The 18805-nt window shown below is 37.2% G+C and overlaps 1 protein-coding gene across 3 annotated transcripts; it reads right to left on the bottom strand.

The window, feature by feature from the left end:
• Positions 1 to 1066: 1066 nt before the first annotated feature.
• LOC106092670 (solute carrier family 22 member 13) lies at positions 1067 to 18523 on the bottom strand. Of its 3 annotated transcripts, none has more exons than XM_013259577.2 (6): positions 18417 to 18523; positions 5932 to 6649; positions 5716 to 5870; positions 1980 to 2483; positions 1778 to 1918; positions 1067 to 1713 (listed from the first exon to the last, which is right to left on the bottom strand). In XM_013259577.2, exons 2-6 carry the CDS (start codon positions 6540 to 6542, stop codon positions 1298 to 1300), a joined length of 1827 nt encoding a protein of 608 aa, XP_013115031.2. In that variant the 5' UTR covers positions 6543 to 6649; positions 18417 to 18523; the 3' UTR covers positions 1067 to 1297. The 3 variants fall into 3 exon arrangements, with proteins under 3 accessions (XP_013115031.2, XP_059219612.1, XP_013115032.2); XM_059363629.1 differs by lacking the exon at positions 18417 to 18523 and adding an exon at positions 11110 to 11134; XM_013259578.2 differs by lacking the exon at positions 18417 to 18523 and adding an exon at positions 11005 to 11061.
• Between the last annotated feature and the right edge of the window lie 282 nt (positions 18524 to 18805).

The raw sequence follows: 18805 nt of genomic DNA on the forward strand, positions 1-18805 counted from the left end.
ACTAATTTCGCCATTCTGTTTGTAACTTCTCGAAATATTCGTTACCCCATAAAGTATTGGGTTGCCCAAAAAGTAATTGCGGATTTTTTAAAAGAAAGTAAATGCATTTTTAATAAAACTTAGAATGAACTTTAATCAAATATTCTCTTTTTACACTTTTTTTCTAAAGCAAGCTAAAAGTAACAGCTGATAACTGACAGAAGAAAGAATGCAATTACAGAGTCACAAGCCGTTGGGTTGCCGCAATTACTTTTTGGGCAACCCAATATATATATTCTTGATCGTCGCGACATTTTATGTCGATCTAGCCATGTCCATCTGTCTGTCGAAAGCACGCTAACTTCCGAAGGAAGTTACCTGTGTAGGTCGGTTGATATTGTAAATGGACCACATCGGTCCATGTTTTGACATAGCTGCCATATAAACCGATCTTGGGTCTTGACTTCTTGAGCCTCTAGAGTGCGCAATTCTTATCCGATTGGAAGGAAATTTTGCACGACGTGTTTTGTTATGATATCCAACAACTGTGCCAAGTATGGATCAAATCGGTCCATAAACTGATATAGCTGTCATATAAACCGATCTTGGGTCTTGACTTCTTGAGCCTCTAGAGGGCGCAATTCTCGTCCGATTTGACTGAAATTTTGAATGAGGTGTTTTGTAATGATATCCAACAACTGTGCCAAGTATAGTTCAAATCGGTTCATAACCTGATATAGCTGTCATATAAACCGATCTTGGGTCTTGACTTCTTGAGCCTCTAGAGGGCGCAATTCTCGTCCGATTTGACTGAAATTTTGTAAAACGGCTTCTCCCATGACCTTCAACATACGTGTCCAATATGTTCTGAATTTATATATAGCTTTATATAGCTCCCATATAAACAAGGCGCAATTATCCGAATGGACTGAAATATAACACAATGACTTCTAGAATGTTCAGCACTCAATTGTTTGCCTAAAGCATTGTTTACCTGAAAAGAGATACCGCGCAAAGAACTCGACAAATGCGATCCATGGTGGAGGGTATATAAGATTCGGCCCGGCCGAACTTAGCACGCTCTTACTTGTTTTTATGTTATTTATTTTCTTAATATAAAAAATTTATTTACAAAATATATTCATCTTAGTTTTAAGTACATACGAGTGCATTGGTAATATAACATCACTTTTATAAAATTTAACTATAAATAAATACGTATGGTGCGTAATATTTATAATTAACAACATCTAAGTAACACAGTTAACTTTCCAGACGTCACCTGTGCGGCGATTCACCAGTTACTGCCCTTACCAGTTTATAGATGCGTATTACTCACATCCATCTCCACGGGCCATACAGTTTCTCTTATGGATGATGCCGTTGCCTTTTGATCGTTATCCTCGCCTTTGGTTGTCCTCAAAGGGGCGGCGGTGACAGCAACTTGATTGCGAGGAGTCAGCATGAAGCAGGTACAAATACCACCGAAAATGCTTAGAGCACAATAGGAGCTAAGGGAGAGCGCTACATCGATCTTTTTCAGTACATTGATAAAGGGAGCCGATAGTAGCCAGACACGAGCCCATGTCACCACAGAGAAAACATAGGGAATTTTTTTGTTCATTGGCATAACCTCAGCCATGCAGGCCAGAATCATGGATTGGGCACATGAGACACCCATCTTTGGTATGGTGGCAATAATCATCCACAAAGTGACCTTGACAGAGGGATTCACTAAAAAGAGGGGAAAAGAGAAAAAAAAATTAAAAGGTATTTTAATTTTAAGGCACACACATACTTTCCGAATGGCTAAAGAACCAGCCTAGACATCCGATGAGACCAGCTATAATATTCACAGCTCCGGCCCATTGCCATTTCCATTTGTTGTGTTTCAGAGTGAAATGTAAAGCCAAGAAGCAGCCCACGATTTCCGAAAAGCCTTTAAAGAAATGGAAATTATTTCATGTTACAAAATCATTATAACCATTTCTTCTACTCACCCATGGCTATTGTGTTGGGTACCAAATAATCCCTTCCAAAGGATCGTATATTCAACAGCATACCCATGAAATTTATAATGAAAGCAGCCAAAGCCAAATGGGCAGCCAACATGTGTATGGTGGCCCTTGGACCTTTCCACAAATCTAACCATTTTGCTGGCGCCGGGGCTGAACGTAATTTTACCCTTAAACTCTCCAATTGTTGATGCAAATCTGCAGGAATCTTACACAAACGATCATTTATGGCTGCACCCTCCCGCACTATGTCCGCCACACGTGCCACAGCCTTATCATCGCCATTCTTCAACAGCCATCTAGGAGATTCTGGTGTCCACTGCAATAGCAGTGTCAATACCAATGTGGGGAATGTAATGCCCAAGTATATGTGAGTCCAACTATTGAAGAATGATGAGAGTGAGGGTAGAAAAATGACACCAATAGACCAAAATGTGTCATAGAGTATGATGGAGCCCAGGCGATACGAACCGGAAGTGATGTCGGCAACTGCAAAAAATGCAAAACTCACGATGAAATTAAAATTATTTTTAAGGACTAGGCCCAAAGGGCAACGAATGGCAGGTGGTCATAAAGTTGGAGTTGTAAAAACTGCAAAATAATGTGGCCCAATCTAGACTTGAAGGAGGCAGCTGTAACTGAATGCTAAAGTTGGAATCCTGGCGAGAACATTGGAACAATTTTTCCAACAATGGTTTTTCCCCTTCTAATGCTGACGCACTTGTGAGGTACTATGCTATGCATAGAAGCCATATAAAAATTCCTCCCCAAAGAAGACTCCGCTTTAAAAAGGAAGTCTCTTATCGTTGAACTTGAATGGGAGAGCACTTATTGATAATTGAAAAGTTTGCCCCTGTTCGTCAATCGAAAGACCAGGGGAAGAGGACTACCGCTTTGCTGTCGCTAGCTAGAACAGACGCCTCAATTATTGTATCCGTTATGACAGGTTACTGTCTGATCGGAAAACATTCTGACAGACTAATTGTTCCCAAGAACGATTTTTCAAAGGCTGTGAGGATGTCGAAGCAGAAGAGACTATAGAACATCTGCTATGTCAGAAGGAGTTCCACTTTAGGATCTCATTTCTTAAAGAACTTGTCGGATTCCGTTGATGGGTTTTTAAAGCGCAAGTAACACAGTGAAACAGCGAAACGGTCGGCAGAAAGGCGATATGGGGAGATCCGGATTATTAGAAGACGATAATATGAGACGGAAGCAAGTAGGAGGTCAGTAAAGCTTTCGGTTTCATAACAGGACACACATGAATACGAGATCACTTATGCTAAATTGGTGCGGCAAGTGATAGCATGTGTGGGGAATGTGGGGAAGATGACAAGACTTTGGAGCATTTCCTATGTCATTGGCCGGCTTTCGCGGCTGACAGAAACCGATACTTAGCTCGGGACACATTACCAGACATATTTTGTAAGCAGCACCGAATTCTTGACTTAAATAATCTTTTTTGAGGTAACTTACTACGTATCGACTGATTAACGAACCAGCCAATATAATTCATTTAATCTCACAACAATATTCATACTTCACAGGGATTCAAGATAACCTAAGATGACATGATGCATTAATAACAATTTGACTTTCCATGTGGGCACTAAAAATACCTCTTGTTTAGGAATGTTGTGCTAAAACAAACAAAATGTTGGTCTAAAACAAACTTTTTCTTAACGAAATTGTACCCTCTTTTTCTTAACGAAATTGTAAACTACCCTTTCCCTAGGGTAAGGGTACTAAAACTACCCTTTCCCTAGGCTAAGGATACTAAAACTACCCTTCCTTTGGGGAAAGGGTACTAAAACTACCCTTCCTTTGGGGAAAGGGTACTAAAACTACCCTGTCTTTAGGGAAAGAATACGCAAAATTCCTTAGGGAAAGGGTACGTAAATTACACTTCCCTTAGGAAAAGGTTGCTACCGTTTCCCTAGGGTAAGGGTACATAAACTACCCCTTCCCAAGGGTAAGGATATTAAAACTACCTTCCCTTTGGAAAATGGTACTAATTATAGTTTCCTTAGGAAAAGGGTACTAAAACTAACTTTTTCTTAAGAAAGTGTACTATAACTACCGTTTCCTTAGGGAAAGGTACTAAAACTACCCTTTTTTTGGGAAATGGCACTAAAACTACCCTCTCTTAGGGAAAGGATACTAAAACTACAAAAACTACCCTCTCCTTAGGGAAACTAGCCTTCTCTTAAGGAAAGTGTACTAAATCTATCCTCTCCATATTCATCCAGGAAGGACCAGTAAAACTTTACAAATAATTTTCTGATATGGCACCTATCAGAAAGTTTTTTTAAAAAAAAACCCATAAAATTCAGAAAAATGCATGAAATCTTTAATTGAAACGATAGTACGGTCCACATAATTTAATGTTTGAAGATTATTTCATGCAAATGTTGACCATGACTGCGCCTCAAACGGTCCATTCGGGATAAAACTATCCAGGTCACATGAATTGGACTGAACAGCAGCAAATGCCTGATTCAAATCATTACCATTTCACAGCGAAATCAGAAACAACCAACATCGACAAACCGTCCAAAAAAGGGTACTAAAACTATCCTCTCCTAAGAAAAAGGGTGCTAAAACTACGCTTTCTTTAAGGATAGGATACAAAGATAACTATGTCCTTAGGAAAAGGGTACTTAAACTACCCTTTCCTTAGAAAAAGAGTACTTAAACTACAATTTACTTAGGGAAACGATACTAAAACTAACCATTCATTAGTGAAAGAATACTAAAACTACCCTTTCTTTGGGGAGAGGGTACTAAACCTACCCTTTCCTTAGGGAGAGGGTGCTAAACCTACTCTTTCCTTAGGGAGAGGATACTAAAAATATCCATTCCGTAGGGAAAGAGTACGTAAAATACTCATTCCTTAAGGAAAGGGTACGTAAACTACTCTTTTCTTAAGAAAGGGTTCTAAAACTACCCTTTCCTTGGAGAATAATACTAAAAATATCATTTCCTTAGGGATTAATATTAGAAAACCTTTTCTGGAGGAAAGTGTACTGAAGCTTCTCTTTCCTTAGGGTATTTAAGCTTCCCTTTCCTCACTAAAACTACCCTTTCTCAAAGGAGAGGGTACTTAAACTACCCTTTTCTTAGGGAAAGGGTATTAAAACTACCATTTCCTTAGGGAGATGTACTAAAACTACCCTTTCCTTAGGAAAAGGATATGAAAACTACCATCTCCTTAGGGAAAGAGTACTAAAAATACCTTTTCCTTAGGGAAAAGGTACTTAAACTACCCTTTCCTTAGGGAAAATGTACTAAAAATACACTTTTCCTGGGGAAAGAGTACTAAAAGTACCCTTTCCTAAGGGAAAAGATACTAAAACTACACTTTCCCTAAAGGAAAGTGTACTTAAAGGTACCTTTTCCTTATGGAAAGAGTACTAAATTTACTAAAAGTATTCTTTCCTGTTGGAAAGGGTGTTAAGATTACACTTTCCTGCGGGAAATGGTGCTAAAGGGTACTAAATCTTCTCTTTTCTGAGGGAAAGTGTACTAAAACATTCCGTAGGGATTGGGTTCTAAAACTTTTCATAGGGAATGGGTACTAAAACTTTCCATGCGGAATGGGCATCAAAACTTTCCTTAGGAAAAGGGTACTAAATCTACCCTTTCCTGCAGGAAATGCTACTAAATCTGTCCTTTCTCATAATTTCTCTTTAATTAAACCGCTCCTCGTAGCGATACTTACATATAGCTTGACCGGAGGTGAACATGATTGCACAACAAACGGCCGATAAACACCTGAAAGCACAGTGCAAACTAAAATCTCGAGCATATCCAGTTATTACACCACAGACAATCTGCAGCATTTGGCCAATGAAATACACAGTGCGGGGACTTAAGCTGCAATAAAACATCAGGGATAGACAAAACTGCTTAATTTTATTTTTTTTTTTTAACTTACAATAACATCATTTTAGTGCCCGCTACACCTCCCACCAACACACCAAAGAGATGCCAATATTGGGTCCAGGCCACAAATATATCTCTGAGACATACCAAATCGAATTCCATTATCAGTGATTGAAAATCAAAATTGTACAGGAATTTTGTGCATTCTCGTCTACCCTCAACGGAATCTTCAATGTAACACTGATTGGGTGTTATGGTTTGATTTGCACTCAGACCCTGTTGATCACATTCAAACTCTGAGCTGGGATATAATTCTGGGGCGGTGAATATAATGCAGGCCATAAACCAGGAGGCTGGAATTTTACACAGAAAGATGATGAGCACAGTTCGCAATTGCCATATGCCAAAATCTCCAATTATTTGGCCTATAATATCTGTGGGCGGTGCTGAAGGGGCTGCAGGTGTTACTGTAGGAGCTGCTGTGGCTGTAGTTTTTACATAATTTGGTGGGGCAATTTTATAGGGTTCTTCTTTGGGGTGTGTACTCGCATGATTGGGTTCGGGGGCCTCGCTAACATAGCCCAGATTACGTTGACCCATTTTGGGGGTGTGTCTGGGCGAAATGCCCCCATTTTTACCAGTACCATTGGATTGATGCGGCATCTTGTAGTTTGTTCTCCTGTTCACTTGAGTAATCCTGCGTAATGTGAGTGCGACTCTGGTTTGCTGCTGCTTCAAACACTTAGCGCCCTCTCATAGTTGGAGGAAATCTGAAAGTGAATGAATTTGAATTTCTTTTTTAGGTTTGCATGAATGGAGAAGCTGCCAAGTTTGAATGAAGCAAAAACAAAAATGTATGCTTCAATGAACAATTCATTTCAATTAGATTCAATTTATTTTTGCGTTCCCAACGCTATCGAACTGTTCTTCGGTTAATTAATATAACTGACTGAATCAGTTATTGTTGTTAATATTCGTTTTTTTTTTTGCTGCGCTTGAAACCGCAAAACTATTCCCAGCCATTAGAAAGATCCCGGGAATTTATTGGGGGGATAATAGCCATTAAAGTGACAGCCAGGGATTGGCGCATGTTTGGTATTTATAGCGAAGCCTTGATTTGGTGACTTTCTAAACTATTTCAATTCATTAAAACATCTCATAATATTGCATGTACAAATTGACAGTGGGCAATTAAAATATGAAACAATTAAATATAGCATAATTTTTAGAAAACTACGATCATTGACGTCATGAACATGAACAAAGTCTTGCGCCATGGGATTCAAATGAAAAATCATTAGTAGTAGTGTTTGAAGGACCGTAGAACCACCACTTTGGAAATGGGGCGCGATCGGGACAATACGGGACTTAAATTAAAGGTCATTGGAAGTAAAGATCGAATATGTTGGTAATATTTGTACCTCAGGACCGTTAGAACCCCTAAAACGGACATGCTGACTGAAAGGACTTTTAGAGCAAAGTAAAAAACTGCTACCCGAATTTCGGGACTATGGTCTGGCGACCCACCAAAAACCTATAAAACGGACATACTGAACTACGGTGACTACAAAGAACTCAAATGAATCGACTCTAATGGTATAGTACGAGCAATACATCCAAAATAGGCAACATATTCATCCAGGAAGGACCAGTGGAACTTTACAAATAATTTTCTGATATGGCACCTATAAGACATATAAAGGGTGATTTTTTTAGAGCTATGGAAAAGTTTAAAAAAAAACATAAAATTCAGAAAAATGCATGAAATCTTTAACTGAAACGATAGGACGATGCACATAATTTAATGTTTGAAGATTATTTCATTTAAATATTGACCGTGACTGCGCCGCAAACGGTCCATCCGGGATAAAACCATCCAGGCCACATGAATTGAACTGAACAGCAGCAAAAGCCTCATTCAAATCATTATCATTTCACAGCGAAATCAGAAACAACCAACATCGACAGGCCGTCCAAAAAAGCCATCTGATGAATATAGATGATTCATTCAAATAAATCGGACAATTTTCCAAAGCAAAGGTTAGTTTTGGTGCCCTTTTCTAAGGAAAGGTTAGTTTTGGTACCCTTTTTCTAAGAAAAGGGTAGTTTTAGTGCCCTCGTCCTAATGAAGGGGCAGTTTTAGTACCCTTTCCCTAATGGAAGGGTGGTTTTAGTACACTTTCCCTAATGCAAGAGTAGTTTTGGTACACTTCCCTAATGAAAAGGTAGTTTTAGTACCATTTCCCTAATGAAAGGGTTGTTGTAGTACCCTTTCCTAATGAAAGGGTAGTTTTAGTACACTTTCCCTAATGAATGGGTAGTTCTAGTACACTTTTCCTAATGAATGGGTAGTTTTAGTACACTTTTCCTAATGAAAGGCTAGTTTTAGTACCCTTTCCCTAATGAAAGGGTAGTTGTAGTACTCTTTTCCTAATAAAAGGGTAGTTTTAATACCCTTTCCCTAATGAGAGGGTAGTTTTAGTAACTTTCCCTAATAATAGTGTAGTTTTTGTACCATTTCCCTAATGAAAGGGTAGTTTTATTACCCTGTACCTAATGAAAGGGTAGTTTTGGTACCCTTTCCCTAATGAAACGGTAGTTTTAGTAACTTGCCCTAATAAAAGTGTAGTTTTAGTACCCTTTTACTAATAAGAGGGTAGTTTTAGTAACTTTCCCTAATGAAAAGGTAGTTTTAGTACCCTTACCCTAATGAAATGGGTAAGGGTACTAAAACTACCCTAAAACTACCCATTCCCTATGGAAAGGATAGTTTTAGTACCATTTCCCCAATGAAAAGTACCCTTTCCTCAACGAAAGGGTAGTTTTAGTAACTTTCCCTAATAAAAGTGTGGTTTATGTACCCTTTCCCTAATGAAAGGGTAGTTCTAGCACCCTTTCTCTAATAAAAGGGTATTTTTGGTACCCTTTCCCTAATGAAAGGGTAGTTTTAGTACCCTTTCCCTAATGAAAGGTTAGTTTTAGTTCCCTTTCCCTAATGAGGGGGTAGTTTTCGTAACTTTCCCTAATAAAAGGGTAGTTTAAGTACATTTTCCCTAATGAAAGGGTATTTTCAGAACACTTTCCCTAATGAAAGGGTGGTTTGAGTTCCCTTTCCCTAATGAAAAGTTATTTTTAGTAACTTTCCTTAATAAAAGGGTAGTTTAAGTACACTTTCCCCAAAGAAAGGGCAATTTCAGTACACTTTCCCTAATGAAAGGGTGGTTTTAGTACCCATTCTCAAAGGAATGTACTACCCTTTACCTAAGGAAAGGGTAGTTTAGTTTAAGTATCGTTTCCGTAAGCAACTGGTGTTTTAAGAAACCTCATTCAATCATTTCCCTAAGCAAGGGGTCATTTCCATAAGGAAACGACAGTTTTAAGACATTTTCCTTAAGGAAAATGTAGTTTTAGTACCCTTTCCCTAATGAAAGGGTAGTTTTAGTACTGTTTCCTAAGGGAAAATAGAACTCATTCCCAAGGAAAGGTTGTTTTAGTGCTCTTTGATTAAGGAAAGGAATCAAAACTACGCTTTCCTCTGGGAAGAAAGGGCAGTTCTAGTTCCCTTTCCCTATGAAAAAGGCAGTTTTTTTTTAGTACCCTTTCCCTAAGGGAAGTGTCTTTTTAGTACCATTTCCCTATTAATAGGTAGTTTTGGAAAACTTTTTCTAAGCAGGTGTAAGTTTTAGCATCATTGCCCTAAGCAATGTGTAATTTTAGTGTCATTTACCTACCCAAGGGCTAGTTTTAGTATCCTTTTCCTAAGGAGAAGCAAATGCTTCCTAAAAAATTTGTACTCTTAGTACCTATTTCCCAACAAAAGGGTAATTTTAGTTCCCGTCACCCAATAAAATGAACGTTTAAGTACAATTTTCCCAACAGGGGCAAACTTTTTACATATAAACGAGTGCCTCCTTTTTATAGCCGAGCCTGAACTTCACGTCGTGCGACACCTCTTTGGGGCGAAGTTTGTGCACGGCATAATAGTACTTCACAAATGTCGTCATAATTGGATGGGGATAACCAGCGATGAAAAATGTTTATGATGTTTTCGCCAGAAATCAAACCCAGGCCTTCAGTGTCGTATACGGACATGCTAACTTATGCGCTTCGATCAAACTGATGTGAATTCTAAACTTAAAGTTTTCTGATTTTTAAGTCTAGTCGCTTTTAAAGGGTTTTGGGTGATGCATTATTGATTTTTTGTATAGCATTTCTTTCAGGCAACAGAAGACGCAACATATGCATCTTAAACACGCAAAAGTTGTTCCTGATTCCAAGCAAATGCAGTTTCTAACATAAGGTTGACAAAAAATAACACCACCAAATTCGCATTATTTTCGTAATTAATTTCTCGCGAGTTACACCATTAAGAAGAAGGGGTAAATGCAAATTTGTTTTCAAATCATGCAATGGTTTTACTTCGTTAAATGGCCATAGCTTTGAATTAGAAATACAAGTACATGAGATTATTATGTAAGTTAAGACAAGCCGAATCTGATATACTCTCCACTATTGATCTCGTATGGTAAGTTCATCAGTCGGTTCCATGGAATGCATTCTGAGAGCCATGATTGAAATCCACCTATTGTGGAAGAGAATTGCGGCGCTTGAATTCAGATTGAGTTTCTGTTTATAGAAGAACCATACGAGTATAGTACGATCCCGGTCGGTTTCTATCCCTGGTGATCCCTATCAGTCTATACTCTATAAACAAAAATTCAATCTGACTTCAAGCGCCGCAATTTTTTTTCATAATGGCTGCGATCGGGCTTGTGGATTCCAATTATGGCTCCCAGAATGCATTCCAAGTAACCGTCCAATGAACTTAGCATACGAGATTCATAGTGGAGAGTATATTAGATTCGACTCGCTCGGACTTATATAATAATATTATGAACTTGTATTTATAGTTCATTTCTAATTAGGCTATATGAAGTCATAACATTCTATGATGGAAGTTACACTGATACTGAATGTAAATATGGGACAGTCGGCACGCAGGATCATAGAACATGTTATTGATTTGATCCATATGAACATTTTCAGATTTATTTTTACATCATGACACCTTGACTAAGTTTAAATAACCTTTCGTAGTTTCTTTTTAGCGATTTTAAATATTTACCATCATACACATCAGCAAAACTAATGCAATTGATTCTTTTCACTATACACCTCTCTATAATTTCTTTATCTTTTTAGGGATTTAAAATAATAACCAAAAACTTACAACATGCGCAACTCCCCAAAACTAATGCAGTTGATACTTTTCACCATACACTATTTACCATGTCAAAGCCTTTGGCACGTAACAGATTAAATGAAACACTAAATAAAATGCATTGCGAATGTATAGAAACTATAGAAGAAAAAAATATATAAGTAGAGTTGCCATGTAGAGGTAAAATAACAAAATGTAGATTTTGGGAGTGTTGTAAAGAGAAATAAAACTGCGTAACCGAGCGTAAAATTACACAGTGGCCTGGGGAAGTGGAAATTCCAAGTTAGGTTGACAACATCAGCTCATGAAAGCAAAATCTCAAAAGTTAGAGAATTCTTCGTTCAAACCTAAATAAGGCCCTCTATATTACCTTAACCGACGAAAAAGGATCCCACTATTTTGCAATATATCCGTAATGTATCGGAGATGCCTGCACCGATACATGTATGTGAATTTTTGTTTGTGCCTTATAGTTACCCAAAAACGAATTTCAGATGTTTGCATTTGTTACCCCTCAACTTAGTAAATGAATTCCCAAGAGAGTAATATTTTGTTTCAGCTGAGGTAGAATTACGTCCTTATGTATATATGACAAGAGAAAATCAAATATAGGGGACCATTGTATCATCAAATCATGTAATTTTTTGTGTTATACTTGTCTATAAATGTGAAATTAAGTTAAAATATAAGGGTGGTGAGTTTCTCAAAAACTCACCACATTGTGGTGAATTTTCAAAAGTTCGAGATTTTGGTCAAATAAAACGTTTAAATGTTATTTCAATCTATTTAAGGATTTTTCAAGCAATTACTGGAAAGAAATAATGTAAATTTGAATTTTACTTACATTTTAGCCTTAACCGAAGACAAAGGGTCCTACTATTTTGTCATATATCCGAAATGTATTAGAGATGCGTGCACGGATGAATTTTTGTTGGTACCTTATAGTTACCCCAAAACGAAAATCAGATGTTTGTATTTGGTGTCAAGTAACTAGGGGGAACGACCTACAATCACAACCCTCCAAGCGTGCATATGATCCAAATGGTACAATAAGGCACTAAATGGAAGCTATTTAAGAGTATAATACGAATCTGATATAAAAATAAGGAGCCAAGTATCAGAGAGACTTAATTATAAATAATTTTTTATTTCCTCTAATCGGCGTCTCTGCAAAAATGATAAAGAAAAAGTGAAAAAGCAAAAACTATTAAAAATAATACTTTGTTTTTGCTTTAGATTTTAAAAATCGAAATTGTGTAACATTGATTAGAATGACTAGACGGGGTAAACACAACACCGTATGTAAGAAGAATTATAGCATTTTTTTTTTGACATTGATACAATTTTCCATGTGAAAGCGAATCAGATTAGAAATTCAGTTTTTAAATAGGTACAGATAGCTATATATTTCAGATTGTTTAAGATGCGATTACGGCGGTAGTCTGCAAGCAGACTTATTTCAACCACCTTCACACCATGGAATATTCAAAGTGTTCTTAATATGATTTTTATACCCATTAGCATAGGATGGATGTACACTCATCGAGTCATTCCATTTGTAACACCTCGATATATTGATCTAGGACCCCAAAAAGTATATGTATTCTTGATCGTCTCGACGTTCTGATTCGAACTAGCCATGCCCGTCCATCCGTCTGTCGAAATCACGATAACTCAATTCCATATAAACCGATCTTCCAATTAGATTTCTTGAGCTCCAAAAAGCACAATTCAAAGTGAATTTACTTACTATTGCACTTCTCTTATGACTTGCATTATCCACGCCAAGCCGGCCAGAATCATTCTTTTTTTGACAAGTAATTCGATCGATCAATTGGCCTATAAGTTGTTGGAGCTCCTATATAAACCGATAAACTTCTCATATTTCAATGAGTGCTAAAGGATTTAAGTTTTAAGCTCAGGGAACTATTTTTATACCAGTGTCCTAACGACGTGATACTTTTTTGGCGAACAGTTTTATATGGCTTTTTATCTTTGTTAATTTAAGTATAATTTTTTGTGGAAGCATAAATTTGGCGAAATAGAACATAGAAATACAAATTTCGGCTGCTAACAAAATTGAAAAACGTAGAATCAATTTCGAATGTAGTAGATCATACACAATTTTAATAATGAAATGATAAAAAAATAATAAAAACAACAAAGAAACCATAAATTTGAAGAATTATAATTTAGAATGTTCTTAAAATGGAAGCCAAAACTGCATTGTAGGCTTTGGTATCATCAAATCATGAAGTTTTTTGTGTTATACTTGTCTATAAATGTGAAATTAAGTTAAAATATAAGTGTGGTGAATTTATCGGAAATTTACCACATCGTGGTGAATTTTCAAAAGTTCGTGATTTTGGTCAAATAAAACGTTTTAAGGTTATTTAAACTTATTTAAGGATTTTTCAAGCAATTACTGGAAATAATTAATGTAAATTTGTGTTTTACTAACATTTTTAGTTAAACATTTGTTTGAGTAAAATTTATTTTCTTCATATTTTCAAGGAAAGTCATCAATTCGTATATAGAAACCACGTTTCTAACAATGGTAACATAGAAATACTGTATTTGTATAGACCTGTGAAAATAACGTCAAATTTAGGTGAGTTTCTAAAAAGCTCACCACACCGTGGTGAATTTTCAAAATAATGAGATTTTAATCAAACAAACAAAAAAAAAAATTAATCGCAATCTGTTTTTTTGAACAATATCAGATTTCCAAGCTATAATAGAAAATAAGTTTGGTTTATTTATTAATATTTTTTTTTAAATTTTGTTAAAATATTTAGCGCCGAATATTTATTAAGCTTCTTTAAGTAAAATTAGTTTTCTTCATTAGTATGAAGATAGACATCAATTTGTCAGTTGTAGATTGTAGCATCTACATTTAGAAATAAATTTATTCGCCTTAATAACTCAATATGAATTTAATAAATGCTAATTGTGTTAATTAATACTAATACACCTCAACGTAGGACGTAAATATAGACGTGTTTTCTATGACGCTAAAAATTTATTGATATCAACATCAAATTTGAAAATTGACATGTTTATACCCTTAAAGAACGTAGTTATATTTCGAAGAAGTTAAAGAAAGAGTTGAAAGAGACATAGAACCTTTACAACACTTGCCAAAATCTTTATTTTGGCAAATCAAAACAAATCTATTGACATATCAAAAGTGGTCTCACAATGTCTGATACTATAATAACAGCAAGTGTTTTGTCTTTATTTTGAGTACCCATTAATCGCTACAAGCAAAACTATTAAAAATGTATAAATAGATACACAGGGACTGGGAGACAATAAAATCAAACTGAAAGTTGAATTAAGTAAATATTTAAACGCTGCCTTTCTTCAGTTTGTACTAATGCATACTACAATAAGGAACAGAAAAAATTGTAGACAATAAAAGCGTTAACAATTACGACGATTTCGATAAAACTATGTTGTGAGTGAAGTCACTATTTAAACTATTCCAAGATTACTTATCGTAATATATGAAACTTGATAAAATGTTATTTGCTTGTTTGAGTTATAAAACGCATCATAAAAAGCGAATGGGAAATTTAAAACACATAATCGGAAGTAATGCACTTTGCGATAATAGTAAGGGAACACATTAGGGAAATGGGAAGGAAATAAAGTATATATGGACGAAACATTTTGGGAAAAGGAACAGTAGGTTAAAGAGTAGCTTTAGTGTTCGTTCTTTTGGGAAAGGGAAGTTTAACTGCATTTTCCTTTGGATGGGGTAGGTTTAGTACCTTTTCCTTTGGAAAGGGGTAGTTTAAATATCCTTTCCTTTGGAAAAGGGCAGTTTTAATACCCCTTCCTTTGGGGAAGGGTAGTTTTAGTATCATTTTCTTTGGGAAAGGATAGTTTTAATACCATTTCCTTTGGGATTGGGTATTTTTAGTACCATTTTCTTTGGGAAAGGGTCGTTTTAGTACCATTTCCTTTAGGAAAGGGAAGTTTTAGTACCCTTTCATTTGGGAAAGGGTAGTTTTAGGATATGGTAGTTCTAGTACCGCTTCCTTTAGGAAAGGGTAGCTTTAGTACCCTTTCCTTTGGGAAAGGGTAGTTTTAGTACCCATTCCTTTGGAAAAGGCTGTTTTAGTTATTTTTATTATTATTTATAGGTTCAGTTCCTTTTCGTAATTATAGTACCCTTTCCTTTGGGAAAAGGTAGTTTTAGTACCATTTCCTTTTGGAAAGGATAGTTTTGGTACCCCATCCTTTGGGAAAGGATAGTTTTAGTACTCTGTACTTTTGGAAAGGGTAGTTTTAGTAACCTTTCCTTTGGGAAAGGGTAGTTGTAGTCCCATTCTTTCGGGAAAGAGTAGTTTTAGAACCCTTTCCTTTGGGAAAGGGTAGTTTTAATACCCTTTCCTTTGGGAAAGGGTAGTTTTAGTACCCTTTCCTTTGAGAAAGTGTAGTTTTAGTACCCTTTCCTCTGGGAAAGTGTAGTTTTAATACCCTTTCCTTTGGGAAAGGGTAGTTTTAGTAACCAAAGATTAAAGCTTTTAGGAACCAAACAAGGATGATCGAGAGACACGATTACATGGGAGCTATATCAGGTTATACACTGATTTGGACAGTTGTCGGAAGTCGTAACAGAACACCGCATGCAAACTTTCCAGGGACTCAAGAAGTCAAATCGGTAGATCGGTTTGTATGGGAGCTATATCAGGTTATAGACCGATTTGAACCATACTTGACATAGTTGCTGGAAGCTGGTAGCTCGACGACCACGTTTTCATACCCACCACCATAGGATGGTGGTATACTAATCTAGTCATTCCGTTTGTAACCCCTCGAAAAATTCGTCCAAGACCCCTTAATGTATATCGTCGTAAAGATAGTCTCGACGTTCTAAGTCGATGTAGCCATGTCCATCCGTCTGACGAAATCACTATAGCGGTCGAGCGCGTAGAGATAGTTGCTTGAAATTTTGCACAGATATTTAATATTGATGTAGGGCGTTGGGGATAGCAAATGGGCCATATCGGTTCAGATTTGGATATAGCTCTTGAGCTCCTCACAGCCTCAATTTTTATGTTATGACTCCCAACAACTGTTCTAAGTACGGTCAAATTGGTGAAGAACATGATATAGCTCCCATATAAATCAATCACCCGATTTGAGTTCTTGAGGGCTTACTAGCCTCGATTTTTATCCGATTTGGCTGAAATTTTGCATATAGTGTTCTGTTGTGACTCTCAACAACAGCGCCAAGTACGGTTCAATTCGGTCTATAACTAGATATAGCTCCCATATTTTAGCAGAACCCATGGTGGCGGGTTCCCAAGATTCGGCCCGGCCGAACTTAACACTTAACTATTACATGTTTTTCCTTTATTTAGATTAGCGTCTATCTAAATTTAGTGTGGGTACTTTCCTTGTTAAATGGCTCCTTCTTCCTGAGTTCACTCGGAGGCCAGTTTGGCCCATTGTGGGTGAAAGGGAAGAAAAAGAAAATGTGAGACCTCGTACTAGAGGTTATACACGAATAAAAAGAAAAAGACAGGAGGAGTGGAGAAACCCGAGCGGGAGGTAAAGAACCGCCCTTCGCTACGCAAGCACGGACCTATCTACGCCGGAGCCTGTGGCACCCTGTTCCCTCAACAAACCTCAGGAGATATACTAGAGGTACGTTCGCAAGTTCACCCAGATCACAGAAGAAACGGCTCCCCAGAAAGGAGAGCCTACGTCTCTGCAGACCCGTACAGGAACAAAGCCAGTGCTCAACAGTCTCCTCCTCATTCTCATCGAGGCAACTCCTACAGAAGTCATTGTGCGGTATTCTCATGCGCGCCGCCATGCGGCCTATGGCACAGTGTCCGGTTATGACCCCTGTCAAAGTGCTTATCGACCTCTTATCGAACGTCCTCAATTCTCTCATCCTCCTCCGGTCGATTACCGACCATAGCGCCTTCGCAGTCCGGCAACAATCTACTGTACCCCACCTCGCCACCGACGCCACCCTGGCCATCCCCTCTACTGTGTTCAGTAGCTCGACAAATGGCATGTAGGCAAGACCGATGACTGGTCCGCCCGGCGCAGACGAACCCCTCCAGGCGCACTCGTCCGCCCTCCCAGTTCCCAGAATCCCCTCATGCCCAGGAACCCATGTCAGCGTAGCATTGTGAGCCCGGAGGCTATCCATGGATTCCAAACAGTCCGCCACCCATCTCGAACTCACCATCCTCGACCCTAAAGTCTTGAGTGCTGCCATACTGTCCACATAAATTCTGAGTTTCGAGGCCCCTTGCCAGAATTTCTCTTGCGACTACTGCAATGGCACAGACTATGAGGTACTATGCCATGTAAAATCTTCTCCCCAAAGGAGATGTCCTACTGCTGCATGCCGTTCGAATTCGGCTATAAAAAGGAGGCCCCTTATCATTGAACTTAAAACTTGAATCGGACAGCACTCATTGATATGTGAGAAGTTTGCCTCTGTTCCTTAATGGAATGTACATGGGCAAATTTGCATTTGATCCAGTATCCTTTTTTTTGGTTTTTATTGCATGTTTGGAGATAATTCCTTTATGCTCATCAACAATTAATTCAATTGTTTTGTCTTTCTACTACTACCAAAATCACAATATAAATTTTTGTTTTTATTTTTTGAAATTTTCAACTTTGATTTTTGCCATTAATTTAACTTTATTTAAAGTTCACTTTGACAATTTATGTTTTTATTTGTTTTTGCACCTTACCAAATATTTATTGATTTCTAATTTTACTCATAAAAGTTAATATTAGCTTTATTTCTTTGTTTTATTACTGAACAAAACGTCATGATTTGATTTTGGCAATGATTTTGTTTATTGCTTTACTTTGATTTGATTTTCCTCAACAATTTGTTTTTGTTTTACAATTTTCAAAGATTTATTTTTAAAACATTTTCATTCTTGCCACAAAAAAAAATGTGCTCAACGCGGCTATTTAAAAAAAATTGCGCCGACTAAGTGTGCGAATCATGCGGCAACTTGAACTTGTCAATGAAAAAATGTTTTTATTGCTGTTGTTGTGGGTGATTTTCTGTAACATTTTAAATATTTCACTAGATTAAGCACTTTTTATTGGAAACTATTATTAAGATTGATGGACTAGTTTCTAAGAATAATAAGCCTGTTGGGTTTCACTATCACTTTGTCTGAACATAAATCATAAATTTCAAACTAAATGCCAATCAAAGTTGGTAGTTATTTTTTTTTTATTATTTATTGCCTTCCTTTATAAATTCAAAAAAAAAAATCACCACTTATTTTTGCTGATAAAATCATAAAAAGCCGTACCGAAATGTTGGCGAACGATTCTTTCTTTCATACACCTCGTGAGAGCACTAGCCAGGAATTCTCACTGTAACGTTCGAACAATTTGAATTCTGTTATAAAACTGACAAAACCCTTTGAACGTTACTTATTTTGAACCTGCTTACAAGAATTGTTCGTTCGGATAATAACGAAGAAAATTTTCCCGAAGAACTGTAGCAGCCAGACGGTGCAGCGCAGTCACCTCATCTAAAGGCTGAAACTTTGCTGTCGCAGGCAATGCTTGATTAAGGCAGCTTTGATGTTTGGGTTGAAATTGAAAATAGACGTCAACGTTGACATCGATGTTGTGTTCTGTTGTGCTTTCTTGTTGCTGTGAAATAAGCGTTTGATATTCTGCTGCTGTATGATTG

This window comes from Stomoxys calcitrans, chromosome 2 (genome assembly GCF_963082655.1).
Source record: "Stomoxys calcitrans chromosome 2, idStoCalc2.1, whole genome shotgun sequence".
NCBI classification, from domain to species: Eukaryota; Metazoa; Arthropoda; class Insecta; order Diptera; family Muscidae; genus Stomoxys; species Stomoxys calcitrans.